The sequence below is a fragment of the Chlorocebus sabaeus genome, chromosome 7, assembly GCF_047675955.1.
Source record: "Chlorocebus sabaeus isolate Y175 chromosome 7, mChlSab1.0.hap1, whole genome shotgun sequence".
NCBI lineage: Eukaryota > Metazoa > Chordata > Mammalia > Primates > Cercopithecidae > Chlorocebus > Chlorocebus sabaeus.
This window is the reverse complement of record NC_132910.1, coordinates 12,699,636-12,718,258: the sequence shown is the minus strand read 5'-3', so window position 1 is coordinate 12,718,258 and position 18,623 is coordinate 12,699,636. Positions and strand designations below refer to the sequence as shown.

General features: G+C 44.9%; 1 protein-coding gene across 1 annotated transcript in view; it reads left to right on the top strand.

Moving 5' to 3' along the window:
- Nucleotides 1-1,265: 1,265 nt before the first annotated feature.
- The window catches only part of SPMAP2L (sperm microtubule associated protein 2 like), an 83,054-nt gene continuing 65,696 nt past the window's right edge, over nt 1,266-18,623 (top strand). The window contains exon 1 of the mRNA XM_007998621.3: nt 1,266-1,812. Within this exon, the coding sequence (XP_007996812.3) occupies nt 1,320-1,812 (493 nt within the window). The 5' untranslated portion in view covers nt 1,266-1,319. The remainder of the gene's footprint in view (nt 1,813-18,623) is intronic.

The following is an 18,623-nucleotide window of genomic DNA, read 5'->3' as shown; positions in this document are numbered from 1 at the left end:
TTCCATTCCAGATAACATTCACAATGCAAAATATTTCTCTTCTAACTTTTCTTAGCATCTATGAGATTAAGTACATACAAGGAATACCCAGTAACGAGCAAAAGGGGTACTTGGGTTTACTATATATTTTGACAGACAACTTATTCCTTAATACCTCTAGTCCCTTCCCTTGAAAATAAACACATCAGTAAAACTCCACCACTTCTATTCCCCTCTACCAAACTGTCACCACCATGAAAATTAGCTGAAAGCACTCCTCAAGGATTGAGAGAGGGCCAGGCCACCTACGTTTTTAAAGTCTCTTGGTATTATAAGTGATTAAAAAAAAAAGGATGCCAAAAACAGGATTACAAGAATTATGGTATATTTAAAAGATACCACAGTTACCAAATTAATGGACGCACCCACGAAACACGGCACACAGTTGTATTGTTCACAAGATAATTACAGCCCTTTATAAAAAGTAGCTTATAGCATACTTCAGTAGATAGTGAGCCTTATAATGAGACACAAGTTGTAGATGAATATATTTTTCTTTTAATCCAGTCAGTGTTTCTTTGTGACTGTGTGAAGAACTTCATGTGGAGATAAAGTAAAGGATTCAAGTTTGAGACTCTTCTTGAATGTAAGCTTATGTCAAATGTTGCACTGGTGGATCCACCTCCCCCGCACCCCCCGCACCCCGCACCCACTCCATTCTGATTGTCGTGTCTTTAACTAGAAATTGATGGAAATCAGTGTTAGCAACTGAGGGCCTTAGAATATTGTCAGTCTCGGCATCCTCTCCCAGTATGATTAGGGGACAAAAGTCTGTATAGAGATTGTGTCCAGGAACCTCTGGGCACAAGCTCTATACAGATTGGCTCTGGGGTCTGAGGGGCGCCCTAACTAGATTAGAAACTGACATGTTCTACCCCAGGGCCTCCCCGAACGACAGCAGGCGAGAATCCTCGCGCCGAACACCGGCAACAGGGTCAGCATCTCGTCTCCTATCTCCACCGACGTGTCTCTGGCTTTTCCGCGCCCCGGGATGCGTCCAGAAGGTCCTGGAGAGCTGTGCGTCCCCTTGGCAACCATACAACGCGCAGGAAGGCGACGTGAGATGGGCTGAGTCCGGCCGGGGCGGGGCTGTGCGGGACTAGGGCGGGACTCGGGGGCGAGACCGGGGCGGGGCTGTGTAAGACTGGGGCGGGGCTCGGGGCGGGGCTCGGGGCGGGGCTGGGAACGAGCGGCCCTGTAGTATCGCGCAGAGAGCAAACTGCGCCTAGGCAACCAGCCGGGAGGGTGAGCGCCGCGCGGGACAGCAGTTTCTGGCGCGAATGGAGAACCAAGAGTTTCTAGGTTCATTTGCGCCGTCCGAAGTGACCGATGGGCAGGTCTCAACAGAAATAGCCACTTGCTCCGAAGTCTTCCAGAAGCCCATTGTGCTCAGGATTCTCGACACTCACAGCGAGCTTGGAGAGTCGGAGGATCCCGAGAAACACGAGAATCCCGAGGAGCCAGAGGAGGTCAGGGAGCAAGACGAGTCCGAGGAATGTGATGAGCCCCACGAGTCCTATGAGCCCCACGCCCCCTATGCGCCCCATGAGCCCCGGGACTCCTATGCACCCTGTGAACTCCATGAGCACCATGCAGCCCCCAAACTTCGCAAGGCCAGTGAGCCCCGACAGCTCCGCCAAGCCCGTGAGCCCCGCAAGCCCCGCAAGCCCCGCGAGGCCAAGGAAACCGAATTACTTCCCAGTGCCGCAGTAATGATCTCCCCATCTCTGATCACCAGAGCCCCGCCACGGCCTCAGCTGTCTTTCCTGGGAGGTAGGTGTTCCCCTTCCCTCATCCCCTCTCCTCCTCCTCCCTTCCCCTTATTCCCCACGCGCTGAGCAACCACGCCCCATCTAGAACCGGAGGTCCTAAGGTGGAGGTTTGCATGCAAGAGCTTGCCATATTGAAAGGAACTCGTGTCATTTACCTGTTGCTTCGCAGTCATCAGCCCTTGCCTTTCAAGGGACTCAGATGGGAAATTGACACCTGATAATGAAACTGAATCTCTTCTCTTCCACTGCCACCTAATGAGCTATTGTTACCTCCTTTTGAAGCCCTTTTTCATTCGCCTCTACAGTTAGTCATTGCATTCCTCTGGGTTGCACTTTGAATGTTACCCTTGTTAGAGCACTTAAGATCTTGTATTTCACCATTCGTCTTTCTCCTTAACTAAAAAGAGTGATCCTTGAAGGGCGGATATTTTCGTCAGTGTTTGGCATATGGTCACATGTGGAAACAAAGCATTCATCGAGCAAGTATTCAAAGAGTATGCATCTACAAAGTGCTCACGATATGCTCAGTCCCCACCACCTTCACAAGGTAACAGAGCAGATGGGAGTTGGGTATAAACATCCTTCGTCTGACCCCACCAGCTCATTTATGACCCCTCACTAATGACCCAATCCAAAGCAATTATTTGTCCTCATTGGACCGCCAATCTTTTGGGAAACCAATTTTTATCTCATGTTCTCACTGACTCCTCCTTACCCAGCCTGGATTCCATGATCTGCCATTGCAATTACTCCCTTACCTCTTCCAACATTCCATTGGCTCTGTGGTTATCCACGATACTTCTGACAAAACCCCAACCCTGATTGAACCCAGCCATCGATCTTCCTACACCTCAGCAGTTGACTCTTGCTGTGCAAAATTGCGCAGTCATACTGTCTGGTTTATTTCAATTTCATCTCAATTGGTCATTTGGCACTGCCTGGCAAGCTCACTTTATTCCTTAGTAAGTTAGTTTTCCCAGTCTCTGAAGATGACTGACTGCCTTACTCTCTTCTAAAGTTCACACATTTGACCCCCCACCCAGCTGAAGACTTTGCCTCATTCTTTATTGAGAAAATAGAAGTGATCAATCACGAAATCCCTTATTTTCTTACAATGGATCTATTGCTTTACCTGCATCTGTACCCATGATTCTACCTTTTCTCATATTTCAGGGAAGAATTGTGCCTTTTTTTTTTTTTTTTAATGAAAAGCAAAATCCTTCACTTATGCTTTAGATAACACTCTCATTTCCTGAAGAACTTTCTTCCTGCAGTTATCCTCTCTCTCCTACAGCATCAATTTCTCCCTAATTAATCAGTTCCGTGAGCATACTCATACTCTAGAATCTTCTATCTCGAAATAACTCTTGACCCCATGTCATTTTTCAAACTCTCCCCTTCCACCAGCATCACCACCATTTCTCTGCTGTTCTTCATTGCAGAACTTGTCGAAAGAGTTGTCTATACTCACTGACTCAATTTCTTCACCTCTCATTCGCAACACATTTGGTTAGGCTTCTTTTCTCTACTCTCCCAAAACTGCTCTGTTTACTGCTTTTCTCTCTGCCACCACTACTATCGTCATGCATGGAGATTTCATATCCACTTGGATGATCCATTTGGCTTCTCAGTTCTTTGACCTCCTCACTTGGAAAGATCTTGTCCTTCACCCCATTGTAGGCACCCACTATCAAAGCCATTGTTAACTGCTGTACCATTTCCAGACTATTTCAAGCACTCTGATCTCTAACCATGTCTTAGCTTTCCAGTTCACTCCTCCATGAACCCTCTATCAGATTTTCAGCTTAAGGGACTTCTAATACATTGATCCTACTAACTTTTCATTATATATCACTATCTTATGTCCTGCCGTCTCTCCTCACCTTATATTCCATGGACCAAAAATGGAATCACTCCCTTGATTCTCTCTCCCTCTGTCATTCTTGCCTTGTTAAATCCAACTCTTGCTTGCACTTGGAATAACAGATAATGGCAAGAGAAAGGCAAACAACTATGCCAACTATGCTAACTGACCTTTAAATCCGTGGTCTTGAACTTCAAGTGGGCTCTCAGTGCTGCTTGCCAGTCATACTGTATTTCCCCAGTCAATTTATTTTCCAACTGTCCCAGAAATTATGGTGAGTGCTCTCATTCCTCAACCTTCTGCATCCTTTCCTCCTCGCTCTTAGCTGATGATTTCACTTTTTTTCTTCACTGAGAATAGAAGAAATTCTGAAAGATCTTCATATCTTTCCACCATGAAATCTACCAAAATACCAGCATCTATATGTATGTACTCTACTTTTTTTCCTGTTAATAATGGATGAACTGTCCTTGCTCCTATTAAAGGCCATTCCATCAATCTGTATGTTGGATTTCAATCCCATCTTTCAATCTCATTTAACTTCTTTAAGCTATTTGCTCCTAAAATTAGCCTCTCTCTCCTGCATCATTGTATTCCTCCTCTACTGGATCATTCCCATCAGCATACAAACATGTGCAATGCACTGGGTACGGTGGTTCACACCTGTAATCCCAGCACTTTGAGAGGCTGAGGTGGAAGGATCACTTGAGGCTGGAATTCAAAATCAGCCTGAGCAACATAGTGAAACCTCATTTCTACAAAAAAAAAAAAAAAAAAAAAATTATTAACCATGCATTGTGGCACATACCTGTAGTCCCAGTTACTGGGAGACTGAGGCAGGAGTATCACAGATCACCTCAGTCTCAGCAGTTGGAGGATACAGTGAGATATGATCATGCCACTGCACTCCAGCCTGGACAACAGAACAAGACCCTGTCTCAAGAACAAAAACAAAAACCAACTAACCAAACAACAACAATGACAACAGCAAAATGCACAATAACTCTTGTCTTTAAAAAAACCCCAAACCTTCCCTGAACCCCATGTGCCCATCCAGGTATCATGATTTCCTTGCTCTGCTGTAGAGGAAAAATTTTGCAATTGAATTACCTGCAAGTCGTTATCTACATGTCCTCTTTCCCCCTTTTTCCCCTTCTCTTGAGACCCACTTACATTTTCATCCCCTCCACTTAGCTGTGGTGGCTTTTGCTGAGGTCACAATGATCTCTGCCTTGTCAAATTCAATGGCTAATTCTTCATCTTCATTTTACTCATCTGACACATGAACCTCCTATTTTCTTAGAAGTCTTCTTTACTTGACTTCTGGGATGCCTCTACCTCTGTGGTCCTACCTCATTGATTGTTCTTTAGTCAGTTTCCTTTGCTGAATCCTCCTCTTCCTAGCCTTTAGGTTGAAGTGACCAATGGCTTAGTCCTCTCAGATACATTCTTCTAGAACTTTCCTTATTCCTTGGGTGAGGTCATCAGTTCCATGGCCTTAACTATATTCTGGTAACTTCCCAAATTATCTCTAGCCTCCGTTTTTCCCCTAAACTCGAGTTTTATAACCAGTCGTTGATTTATCATCCCTGCTTGAATATCAGTTTGGCATGTAAAACATAATGTGGGCCGGGTGTGGTGGCTTACGCCTGTAATCCCAGCACTTTGGGAGGCCAAGGTGGGTGGATCACCTGAGGTCAGGAGTTTGAGACCAGCCTCACCAACATGGTGAAACCCCATCTCTACTAAAAATACAAAAACAATAGCCAGGCGTGGTGGCACATGCCTGTAATCCCAGCTACTTGGGAGGCTAAGGCAGGAGAATTGCTTGAACCCGGGAGGTAGAGGTTGCAGTGAGTCGAGATTGCACCATTGCAGTCTAGCCTGGGCAATGAGTGAAACTCCGTCTCAAAAACAACAACAAACAACAACCAAAAAAACCATAATGTGCTCACCACTGAAGTCTTCCTGCAATACCCATACATGCTCTTCCCTTGTTGTTTCCCATTTCAGCAAATGGCACCACCGTTCATTTATCCAGGTGCCCAAAAACCTTGGCATCATTCTTGACGCCTGTTTTTCTCTTACACTCAGACTTTAAACCATTAGCAAATTGTAAGTTTGAGCTATATCCTGACTATGGCTGTTTCTTAACATTTAAAATGTCATCATCTTTGTAAGCCACTATCATCTCTTGCCTGGTCTAAGGGAGGAGACCACCCCTCATAGTGTTATACCCAATTTCTACCTCCACAGAAAGAAGTAAAAACTAAAAGGCAGAAATGAAATCCACAGACAGACAGCCCGGTGCCACACCCTGGGCCTGGCAGTTAAAGATGGACCCCTGACCTAATCGGTTATGTTATCTATAGATTACAGACATTGTATGGAAAAGCACTATGAAAATCCCTGTCCTGTTCTGTTCCGTTCTAATTGCTGGTGCTTGCAGTCCCCAGTCACGTACCCCCTGCTTGCTCAACTGATGATGACCCTCTCACGAGGACCCCATTAGAGTTGTAAGCCCTTAAGAGGGGCAGGAATTGCTCACTCGGAGAGCTTGACTTTTGAGACATGAGTCTTGCCAATGCTCCTGGCCGAATTAAAGCCGTTCCTTCTTTAACTTGGTGTCTGAGGGGTTTTGTCTGCGGCTAGTCCTGCTACAGGTCCACTGCAGTAGCCTCCAGCTGGGTTCTTGTCTTGCCCCATCCCCGGTGCATTGTACCTACAGTGGTCACAGAAGTCCCTTAGAACATAAATTATATGCAGTTCTCTTGCTCTCCAGAATGGGTTCTCACCTCAGGTAGTATGTCCTCTGAGGCAGGGATCCCCAACTTTTTTGGCACCAGGGATGGGTTTTGTAGAAGGCAATTTTTTCACTGGGTCGGGGTAGCTGTTCCACTTCAGATCAATCTATCAGGCGTTAGTTAGATTCTCATAAGGACCACGCAAGCTAGATCCCTTACATTCGCATGCACAGTTCACGATAGGGTTTGTGTTTCTATGAGAATGTAGTGCCACCACTGATCTGACTGGAGGCGGAGTTCAGGCTGTAACACCTGCTCGCCTGCCACTCACCTCCTGCTGTGCAGCCTGGCTCCTAACAGGCCACAGACCAAACCAGTCCACAGCCCGGGGGTTGGAAACCCCTGCTCTAAAGTCTTTAGCAGGCCTCCAAGGCCCCACTTGATCTGAGCCTGTCACTAACCTCACCTTGAACTTGACCTGATATGTCCATGACATCATGTTCTACTACTCCCCTGTCGGTTTTTGCTCTGCAGGCACATGGGCATCCTTGCTCTGAGCTCAGGGTCATTTCACTTGCTTTTTCCTCTGCCAGGGCACTCTTCTTGCAAATACTTCTCATCTCCTTTTCATGGAGTACCAAAAAGAGCATTATTTGGCCTGCTCGTTTTCTTTGAGACACTTATCTGACTGTATATCTATTTGTTTACTTGTTTACATTAAGCTCTTATGGAGGCAGGACCTTTGTCTTTCATCCTCAGTGCCTCAAGCTTGCCTGGAACAAGTCAGGAATTCATTGTTGTTGAATGAAAGATCTCTTCATTTGACCTCTGCGTTACCAAATCCAGTGGTTTCTTCTCTATCCTTAGCATTGTCAAAGAGAGTCAAAGAGTTAATACCCATAAAGGTCTTAGAACAGATGTGGTATATTTTAAATGCTCAGTAGATGTTAGCTAGTAGTAGTAGTAGTAGTGTTGTAGTGTTGTTATTATTATTGTTCCTATTTTGAGATGGAGTCTTGCTGTGTTGCCCAGGCTGGAGTGCAGTGGTGCAGTCTTGGCTCACTGCAACGTCCGCCTCCTGGGTTCAAGCGATTCTCCTGTCTCAGCCTCCAGTGTAGCTGGGATTACAGGTGTGCACCACCATGCCTGGCTGATTTTTGTATTTTTAGTAGAGACAGGTTTCACCATGTTGGCCAGGCTGGTCTTGAACTCCTGACCTTAGGTGATCAGCTCACCTCAGCCTCACAAAGTGTTGGGATTACAGGCATGAGCCACCACGCCCGGCCAATGTGTTAGTATTATTATCTCATTAAACCTCTTGGCAGCATCTAACACAACTGCCTCTGTGACACCATAGTCTCCTAGTTTAGCATCCACCTGACTGGTTGCTCCTTCTCAGGCTCCTCTGCTGAACCCTCTCTGAATTCTTGAATTCTAACAGGCTCTATCCTGACCCCTTTAAAAAATATTTACACTTTTACCCCTAGGTGGTCATAACCACACGCAATAGTTTAGCATTTCTATGCTACTGCCTTCTAAATTTTTATATTCTCTCTTCTCTGAGTCTGACACTTATATATTCAACTGCCTCCTGGACATCTCCATTTGAATATTGATATATTGCTTGATATATGCTTCTCAAATTGACTATACTTTCAAACGGAAGTCTTGATTTCCCTTCCAGCCTTGTTCTTCCTTCAGTTTCCCCCATCTGAGAAAATATCGTGAAGTTGCTCAAGTAAAGAAAATCTACTCTTCTTCGATTTTTCTTGCCTCACCTTCAAGTACAATGCACCCAGTGAAAGTTCTGTGTTTTATCTCAAGAATATTTCCTGAATTTATTCATTTCTGCTGCTAACACACTCACTCCAGTTGTCTAGTTGTGGCCACTTCTTACCTGGATTTCTTTTTTTTTTTTTTGAGACGGAGTCTTGCTCTGTCGCCCAGGCTGGAGTGCAGTGGCGCAATCTCGGCTCACTGCAAGCTGCGCCTCCTGGGTTCATGCCATTCTCCTGCCTCAGCCTCCCCAGCAGCTGGGACTACAGGCGCACGCCACCGCAACTGGCTAATTTTTTTTATTTTTGGTAGAGACGGGGTTTCACTATGTTAGCCAGGATGATCTCGATCTCCAGGCAGGCAGATCACCTGAGGTCGCAGTTCAAGACCAGCCTGGCCAACATAGTGAAACCTCAGCTCTACTAAAAATACAAAAATGAGCCATGCATGGTGGCGCAGGCCTGTAATCCCAGCTACTCTGGAGGCTGAGGCAGGAGAATCGCTTGAACCCGGGAGGTGGAGGTTGCAGTGAGCCAAGATCATGCCACTGCACTCCAGCCTGAGAAACAGAGTGAGACTCCATCTCAAAAAAACAAAACATAAGAAAAGACTACTTTAAAGCCTTCTACCTTCTCAATTTGTCTTCTAGATTTTCCTTGTCAATTCCAATATGTCTTCACGTTAATTCCTATTGTAAAGCTCAACAAACACTAAGTATTTTATATAATATTTACAAAACGTAGTGTAAACATTGGGCGACAATTAGCACATCCCTGTGCCTCTACTCACTCAATAAGATTTTTTTTCACCCAACATTTATGGAGTGACTACTAAGTCACTCTTCTGTGTCCTATGGAGTGCAAAGATGAGTAAGACATGGCATTTCGGTTGTGTGCCAAATTTTAAAAATTTATAGAATCGGTTCTATTATTCTGTCACCTAACAATAGTATCATCTAATCATCACTGTTATTGCTGAACTTTATTGAGCACATGCTATGTTCATGGTATAGGTACTGAGCTGTAGATGAATAAGACATGGATTCCTTCCTTGAAGAACTATTTATGTGGTTGGGAGGCTGAACACATCCACAACAATAACACATCCATAGCATACCCAGTAAAATGTACTGGAGTATCCTACAGGACAAGCACTTCATTTTTCTGAGTTAAGTGGCAACAATAACCTCTTTTTATTTTTTACTTATTTATTTTTTGGAGACGGAGTTTCACTCTTGTTGCCCAAGCTGGAGTGCAATGGCGCAATCTCAGCTCACTGCAACCTCTGCCTCCCAGGTTCAAGTGATTCTCCTGCCTCAGCCTCCCGAGTAGCTGGGATTACAGGCCTGTACCACCACACCTGGCAAATTTTTATATTTTTAGTAGAGACGGGGTTTCACCATGTTGGCCAGGCTGGTCTCAAACTCCTGACCTCAAGTGATCTGCCTGCCTCAGCCTCCCAAAGTGCTGATGTTACAGGTGTGAGCCACCGTGCCTGCATTAAAGTAGTGTTTTCTAAAGCAGAGTCTGAATACATTTTAGAGAGAGTCTTGTGACCATGCTACTTCAGGAAGGCCCTGACTTATCTCCCTAAAGTAGGCACCCTCTCCTTTTGCCTTACCAGCCACATCACACTGATTTATTTCCTTCTCAGCGCTTACCACTATCTAAGTTAGTTACTTGCTTGTTGTCTGTCTTTCCACCTGAAAGGTAAGCTGCGTGACCTTGGACAGGGATTTAAGTTTCTTTATCCTTCTCTATTCCAAAGCTTAAAATGAATGGGTAAACTCAGCATAAAAGTCATTCATGGCCGGACGCGGTGGCTCATGCCTGTAATCCCAGCACTTTGGGAGGCCGAGACGGGCGGATCACGAGGTCAGGAGATTGAGACCATTCTGGCTGCGCCTGTAGTCCCAGCTACTTGGGAGGCTGAGGCAGGAGAATGGCGTGAACCCGGGAGGCGGAGCTTGCAGTGAGCCGAGATCGCGCCACTGCACTCCAGCCTGGGGACAGAGCGAGACTCCGTCTCAAAAAAAAAAAAAAAAAAAAAAAAAAAAGTCATTCATATGGCCATTCTTGAACACTTTCTAGATTCACTCAAGAGTTACTGAGCTCATATTAATAGTAGCTTATGTTCATTAGGTGTTTTAAATATTTAATATAATCTCATTTTATCCTTAAGACAACCCTTTGAAGTAAGTACTATTTGCGTCCGCATTTTACAGATGAGGAATGTAAGACTTGGTATTTTGTCTCCATGCATATAATGGAGGACCGGCATTCAAAGCTATATCATGGGCCAGGCATGGTGGCTCACGCCTGTAATCCCAGCACTTTGGGAGGCTGAGGCAGTTGGGTCACCTGAGGTGGGGAGCTCAAGACCAGCCAGGGCAACCCATGCCAAAACCCCGCCTCTGCTAAAAATACAAAAATTAGCCGAGCGTGGTGGCGTGCGCCTGTAATCCCAGCTACTGGGGAGGCTGAGGCAGGAGAATCGCTTGAACCCGGTGGGCAGAGTTTGCAGTGAGCTGAGATCGCACCACTACACTCCAGCCTGGGCAACAGCGAGACTCTGTCTCAAAAAAACACAAAAAAACAAAAAAACAAAAAAACAGAAAAACAAAAAAAACCACCAAAAAAACCATATAATACCTCCTGATCAGTGGTGAATGAAAAAGAAAGAGAGAGAGAGCGAGAGAGAAAGAAAGAAAGAGAAAGCGAGAAAGAGAGAGAGAAAGAAAGAGAAAGAGAAAGAAGGAAGGAGGGAAGGAGGGAAGGAAGGAAGGAAGGGAGGGAGGGAAGGAGGGAGGGAGGGAGGGAGGGAGGGAAAGGGAAAGAGAAACAAAGAAAAGAAAGACAGACAGACAAAAGCCATATCGGTTCATCCAAAGACTGTGAACTAGTGATGAGATAGGTCAGGCCCCTTAAATGGGAGAAAAGAAGCACGTCTGCTATTTTCTCTGGAAGAGCGGGCTGGGAAACATTTTGGGGACAGAGAGTGTTACTGGAATTGTACTACAGGAAAATCAGCCAATGAGGATGGATTGGATGTGTCAACTCCTCTCTACTGCCCCCAAAGAAATGTCAGTGTTTGAACACTGCTGTACCCAGGAGTCATGGCTCCAGTTGCACCCCGGGGATTTCAGTGTGTGTTGCATTTCAACGTATGTTTCAAATGTATGTTGCAGCATACATTTAGTAGAAGAGGAAACTTGATTCTGTTGTGAAGAACACTGGACTAGGAGTTAGGAAACTTGGGATTTACTTTTGGTTATGTCATAGCTGTGTGTCTGTTTCCTTTCTAGTGAAATGAGGTGGTTAGACTGGCCAATCACTATGAACAAATGTTGAGAGTCTATATTTTAATACAACTGCTTAATCTGATGTAACAAGATATTGCCAAAGTGCAATTACTGTATATTCTTGAATATAAGGGCATTTAAATGCTTTTGCCAATTCAAATATGTAAACTTTAAAAAATAGAGCTAAAATAGATAAATATTTATAATTGTATTACAAAAATTTAAATTAAAAATAAAAGTAACATATTAACATAAATGGTATAATTTAGAAATATTTATCCCTAATGTCATATTTCATGGAAAACACTTTTATTAATTTTTTCACATGCATATTTGACATCACTAGAGTCATGTTTTGAGTAATTTAACACACTTTTGAGGGCACATTATTTTTATTTCTAAGTTATTTGAGATAGAAAACATAAATTTCTTTTTATTATGGAAATTTCTTAACATACACAAAATAAAGAATATTATAATAAACCCCTATGTACCCATTATGTAGTTTCAACTATTAACACTGTTTTTGAATCTTGTTTAATCTAGGCACCCCCAACCCTAAATTTTGGGCATCCTATAGGACAAATTTGTTTTAAAGAAACTACCAGATACCATGTCATTTTACCCATAAATACCTCAGTATGCATCTCTAATTGCTAAGGATTTTTAAAAAGCCACATAATTATCATGTCATAATTACACCAAACAAAATTTACAATTATTCTTTCTTTCTTTTTCTATAGAGATGGAGTCTTCCTAGGTTGCCCAGGTTGGTCTTGAACTCCTGATCTCAAACGATCCTCCCACCTCAGCCTCCCAAAGCACTAAGATTACAGGCATGAGCCATCATGCCCTGCCACAATTATTCTTTAATGCCCACTAAATACATGTTTCCCTAATTGTCTCAAAAATGTATTTTTACAATTGATTTGTTCAAATTAGGACTTAAACAAGAGCCTCACATTGCATTTGGGAGTTTTGTCTTGAAGGAAACCAAAATACTAATGAATGTTAAGTAAAAGACAATGAAAACAGAGAGGAATGCTCTGCCTCAGGCTCCATTTGCCTGGCAGCGGGGACATCAACCCTTTCTTACTAGAGAAGGCACCAGCAGGCAACAGAAAAATCTGGGAACAGATTTTACTATCTTCCCTCATTTTCCCGACTTTAAAAAGACCAAAACTGCTTTCTCCTTTCTCTGGTCACTGTATAGCATGTATGGCTCTTTGTTAAAATATGATTTAAGCAAAGCCCCTAAGCCACTGCCTTGAGAGAGAAATACTTTTGAACTGAGACCTCTCCTGCCCGAGGGGTACAGCTCATGTTCATAAACTTCTGCTTGTTTTTCTTTTGTAAATTAAACTTTTTTTTTTTTTTGGAGAGTGTCTCAACTAAGATCCCAAAAAGGGGAAGAAAATAACTTAGGTTTTCTCCCCTACAGTCTCTATGTCTCTGTTATTCTTCATCAATAGACCTTGTCTTCTCTCCCTTTTTGAAACACCATCTATTGGTCAGGAAAATTCGGTAAAATAGCCCATATTCTGAATTTGACGCATTCTTTGTGATGTTTTTAACTTGTTTCTCTAGCTCCGCTACTTCTTGCGAATCACAGTTACAGATTATGAGGCTCTCAACTCAGAATAAAGTATTTTTGGCAAGGCTCTTTGATAGGTGGTTCTGAACGTGCTTTTCCTCTAACATCACACTTTGAGTAAGGTGGATGCTTCTGGCTCTCCCACTTGTGGGGAATGTAAGATTGATGAGTGGGTTTAGGTGAGGTCAGCCCTGATCCCTCAACGTTAGTTCTCATCCACCTTTCACCTAATGGTTTTAACAACCAGTTTTGTTCATTGCCTAGATACCATTATTTTATTAGATTCCATTATTTTATTAGGAGTCAGACAGGGTCCCTGTGAACCTGTGTTTGATGCTGTCACTGGAAATTATCACAGGCCATCAGAACTCATTCATGTCATGTAAAAGTAGGAACTATAAAAAAAAAAAAATTCATCCTGTAGGTGTACTTTTACCTTTACAATACAATCACTATGTGGTTTATTGTGTGTGGTTTATTGTGTTTTGTGTTTATGTTTTGCTTTTTTTTTTTTGAGACGGAGTCTCACACTGTCACCCAGGCTGGAGTGCAGCGGCGCCATCTCAGCTCACTGCAAGCTCCGCCTCGCCAGTTCACACCATTCTCCTGCCTCAGCCTCCCGAGTAGCTGGGACTACAGGCGCCCACCACCATGCCTGGCTAATTTTTTGTATTTTTAGTAGAGACAGGGTTTCACTGTGTTAGCCAGTATGGTCTCAATCTGCTGACCTTATGATCCGCCTGCCTTGGCCTCCTAAAGTGCTGAGATTACAGGCGTGAGCCACTGCGCCCAGCCATGTTTTGCTTTTTAAAATAAGGTTTAGGGCTGGGCATGGTGGTTCACACCTGTAATCCCAGCACTTTGAGAGGCAGAGGCCGGTGGTCACTTGGGGCCAGGAGTTCGAGACCAGCCTGGCCAACATGGCGAAACCCCTTCTATACTAAAAATATAAAGATTAGCCAGGTGTGGTGGTGTGCACCTGTAGTCCCAGCTACTTGGGAGGCTGAAGTATGAGAACCACTTGAACCTGGGAGGCAGAGGTTGCAGTGAGCCAATCGCACCACTGCACTCCAGCCTGGGTCACAGAGTGAGATTCTGTCTCAAATAAAATAAAATAAAATAATGTTTAAAGCTTTAGAGCAATACCCAGCATTTAGGATTATGAGATTATATGTGGGGAAAAGAAAGAGATCAGACTGTTACTGTGTCTATATAGAAAGAAGTGGACATAAGAGACTCCATTTTGTTCTGTTTTTGAGATTCTGTTAATCTGTGACCCTACCCCCAACCCTGTCCTTGCAGGAGACATGTGCTGTGGTGACTCAAGGTTTAATGGATTTTGGGCTGTGCAGGGTGTGCTTTGTTAAACAAGTACCTGAAGGCAGTATGCTTGTTAAAAGTCATCACCATTCTCTTAATCTCAAGTACCGAGGGACACATACACTGCGGAAAGCTGCAGGGACCTCTGCCTAGGAAAGCTAGGTATTGTCCAAGGTTTCTCCCCATGTGATAGTCTGAAATATGGCCTCATGCGAAGGGAAAGACCTGATCTTTCCCCAGCCTGACACCCGTGAAGGGTGAAGGGTCTGTGCTGAGGAGGATTAGTAAAAGAGGAAAGAAGGCCTCTTAGCAGTTGAGATAGAGAAAAGCATCAGTCTCCTGCCCGTCCCTGGGTAATGGAACATCTCGGTGTAAACCCCGATTGTATGTTCTATTTACTGAGAAAGGAGAAAACTGCCTTAGGGCTGAAGGTGGGATGTGCTAGTGGCAATGCTGCTCTTTATGCACTAAAAAGGTTTATGGAGATGTTTGCATATGCACATCAAGGCACAGCACTTTTCCATAAACTTATTCATGTTACAGAGATCTTTATTCATATGTCTTCCTGCTGACCTTCTCCCTACTATGATCCTATTGTCCTGCCACTTCCCGTTTTCTGAGATGGTAAAGATAATGATCAATAAATACCGAGGGAACTCAGAGACCGGTGCCAGCGCAGGTCCTCTGTAAGCTGAGCGCCGGTCCCCTGGGCCCACTTTTTCTTTCTCTATACTTTGTCTCTGTGTCTCATTTCTTTTCTCAAGTCTCTCATTCCACCTAACGAGAAACGCCCACAGGCGTGGAGGGTAGGCCACCCCTTCAATTATATTGCCAAGAATGATTACTAAATCTGTTTTGAATTTCTTATTCCTTTCCCCCGCTTAACCTACTAATTTTGGTAGGGAGAACTCTGTATTTTTCCCATTCTAGCATATATTGAGTATGTGTGTGTGCGTGTGAGAGAGACAGAGAGAGAGGGATGGAGTCTCGCTCTGTCGCCCAGGCTGGAGTGCTATGGTCCTACCTAGGCTCACTGCAACCTCTGCTTCCTGGGCTTAAGTGATTCTCGTGTCTCAGCCTCCAGAGTAGCTGGGATTACAGGTGCCTGGCACCATGCCCAGCTAATAGTTGTATTTTTTGTAGAGATGGGGTTTCACCATGTTGGCCAGGCTGGTCTCGAATTCCTGAGCTCAAGTGATCCGCCCGCCTTGGCCTCCCAAAGTGCTGGGATTACAGGTGTGAGCCACCATGCCCAGACTGAATACGTTTTCCTTGCCCAGTTCTTTGTTGAGGAAAAAAAAGCAATTGAGAAAGTACCTCTCAAGATGGGTTCTTTTAAGAGCTTGCGTATAAGGTAGACTTTACTGAAGAATAAATTTTTGGGGAAAATCATGCCTTATATTCAGTCATTTATAGTACTTCACTGGAAACTTTCTTTTTTTTTTTTTTGAGATGAGTCTTGCTCTGTCGCCCAGGTTGGAGTGCAGTGGCACCATCTCGGCTCACTGCAGGCACCACTCCCGAGTTCATGCCATTCTCCTGCCTCAGCCTCCCGAGTAGCTGGGACTACAGGCGCCTGCCACCATGCCCAGCTAATTTTTTGTATTTTTCGTAGAGACGGGGTTTCACCGTGTTAACCAGGGTGGTCTCGATCTCCTGACCTCGTGATCCACCCGCCTCGGCCTCCCAAAGTGCTAGGATTACAGGCGTCAGCCACCGCGCCCAGCTACTTTCTTATGTTTTTAACTTGTTTTCATGCAATACAAGTCAGGAGTAAACTTCGAAGGGGGAAAAAACGTAAAAAAAAATCAGGTTCTATTTGGCTTTCCACCGTCATCTTGTAATTTATGTTGCTCCCTGTATAACACCGGTTAAGACCTCATCCAAAAGATTTTTTTTTAAAGATTTCAACATGTGTCGCAGTTCCAGTTGCTGGGCGCTGCTAGGCCGAGCCCCGCTGCCCTCCAGCCGCTGCCAACCTGCACCCCCTGGTGGCCTGGACGCCGGTGGCCCATGCTCTGGCTCCGCAGTCTGGTGGGCCACCTGGCCCCAGGGCAGGAGGGAGACTGTGGAACAGTTCCAGCCCGGCTTGTGGATCTGCACAACTACCTCATCCCCTACAACACTGACCAGAAGGCTCAGCAAGGGCAGCATTCACAACAGGAAAGCCCATCGCAGGCCTACCTTCTGTGTCCCCGAGACGACTGTCTGCAAGGTGGTGGCCAGCATGCCTGGGTCCATCAAGCCCGACCTGTGCCACTGAGGACGGCACTGTACATGCAGACCCGCCCAGTGCAGCCGTGTCAGTGTAAATCCTACAGTCTGCCGCAGGGCTACAAATGTCTGTTGACATTTGCATGTGATTGACTAATCTATGGGAAAGAAAACAAACACAAGAAAGCCCCTCCTCCACCCTCCTCCTGAAAGATTCCAATGTTAGGAACAGCTGGTGTCTTTCTTACCATGGTAGAATGCTCAGATATGACTATTCTAGGCATTATTATATATGCTTCCCTTATTTTTCTTTCTCTTCTCCTGACACTATTTTTCTCTTTCCTTGAGTTTTTCTTCTAAAAGCAGACATATCCTACTGTAGTCTGTTTATGTAAGCAACCTCGAATCCTTCTAGAAATGGAGGGTAGAAACACATAAACCAATGAAAATACATGTGAGTACATGTTTACAAAGTAGGTTAAACATTTTAATAATTTTCGTGGCTAGGCATGGTGACTCATGCCTAGCACTTTGGGAGGCCAAGATAGCAGGATTGCTGGAGCCCAGGAGTTCAAGACCAGCCTGGGCACCATAGTGAGACCCTGTCTACAAAAAATAAAATTAGCCTGGCATGGTGGCACATACCTGTAGTCCCACCTACTTGGGAGACTGAGGCATGAGAATCGCTTGAACTGGGGAGGTGGAGGTTGCAGTGAGTGATGATTGCGCTATTGCACTCTAGCCTGGGTGACAGAGAGACCCTGTCTCAAAAAAAAAAAAAAAAAAAAAAAGCAATTGGAACCCTTAATAGTAAACACTTCCTTAACAATTACTTAAACATTTTTGTTTATGTTTATTTGTTTGAGATGGAGTTTTGCTCTTGTTGCCCAGGTTGGAGTGCAATGGCACGATCTTGGCTCACTGCAACTTCTGTCTCTTGGGTTCAAGCGATTCTCCTCCCTCAGCCTCTTGAGTCGCTGGGATTACAGGCACCTGCCACTAAGACCAGCTAATTTTTGTTATTTTTAGTAGAGATGGGGTTTTGCCACGTTGGCCAGGCTGGTCTTGAACTCCTGACCTCAGGTGATCCACCCGCCTCGGCCGCCCAAAGTGTTGGGATTACAGGTGTAAGCCACTGCACCTGGCCACATTTTTTTAATTCACAGAAATTTAAGCAGAATCTTAATTCCTAAATTCTTAGAATTAATAATGTCAAGGTAAACTGAAGCTGGAGCCAAACCGGGAGCGAAGACACAAGGCAAATGGCAGTGAGAATAGCCTTTATTAGGACTCGCGGGCGAGGTTCCTCGGTCCAAAGGTGCGGGCCGAGGAAGTCGCACTGAGGGAGGAGGGTAGGGGCTTTTTTATAGCCTGAGAGGTAGGGAAGCTGGTTGTACAAACAGGGCCTGGGGGGTCTTGAAACTACTAGGGCAGGAGTCGAGTAAGGGTCATGAGGAAGGGGTCTTTGGAAACTGTTAACCGAAACTGCTGTTTACGAACTTGTGGAATGCAGGTGAGCTGCAGGTCATGGGGGAGGGTGGTTGCCCAGCTGGAACCTCTGATGTATGCAAGTCTGCAGGTGTGTTCAAAGAGGAAGAGAAGTCTTGAACAAAGGGCCTGCTACGCTGGGTGGCGCCGCCATGTTGGGTCTAGATCCCTGCCTAACATTCCGACCTCTTTCTAATAAGAAAAAAGGGGCGACGTGTTCATCTGGCTGCTTCCTGCTGGTATGGGTCGTCGTGGGGTTCTTCGGAGGTCGGAACTCGGGTATAGGGGTGGAGCAGCATCTGATTGAAAGTGACCCAGGAGACTTCTTTCATGCGGTCCTGGATGAAGCGGAGGATACAAGGAGCTATGAGTAGTAAGAAGCCAGTGATTAGTAAGGGGCTTAGGAAGGGTAGGACCTACCCGGCCATGGACGACTGCCACCACCCGAGTGGGGACTCTAATCCCGAGGTTTTTTTGTGGAGTCCTTCTTGGACTTTTTCTAGAGTGAGGA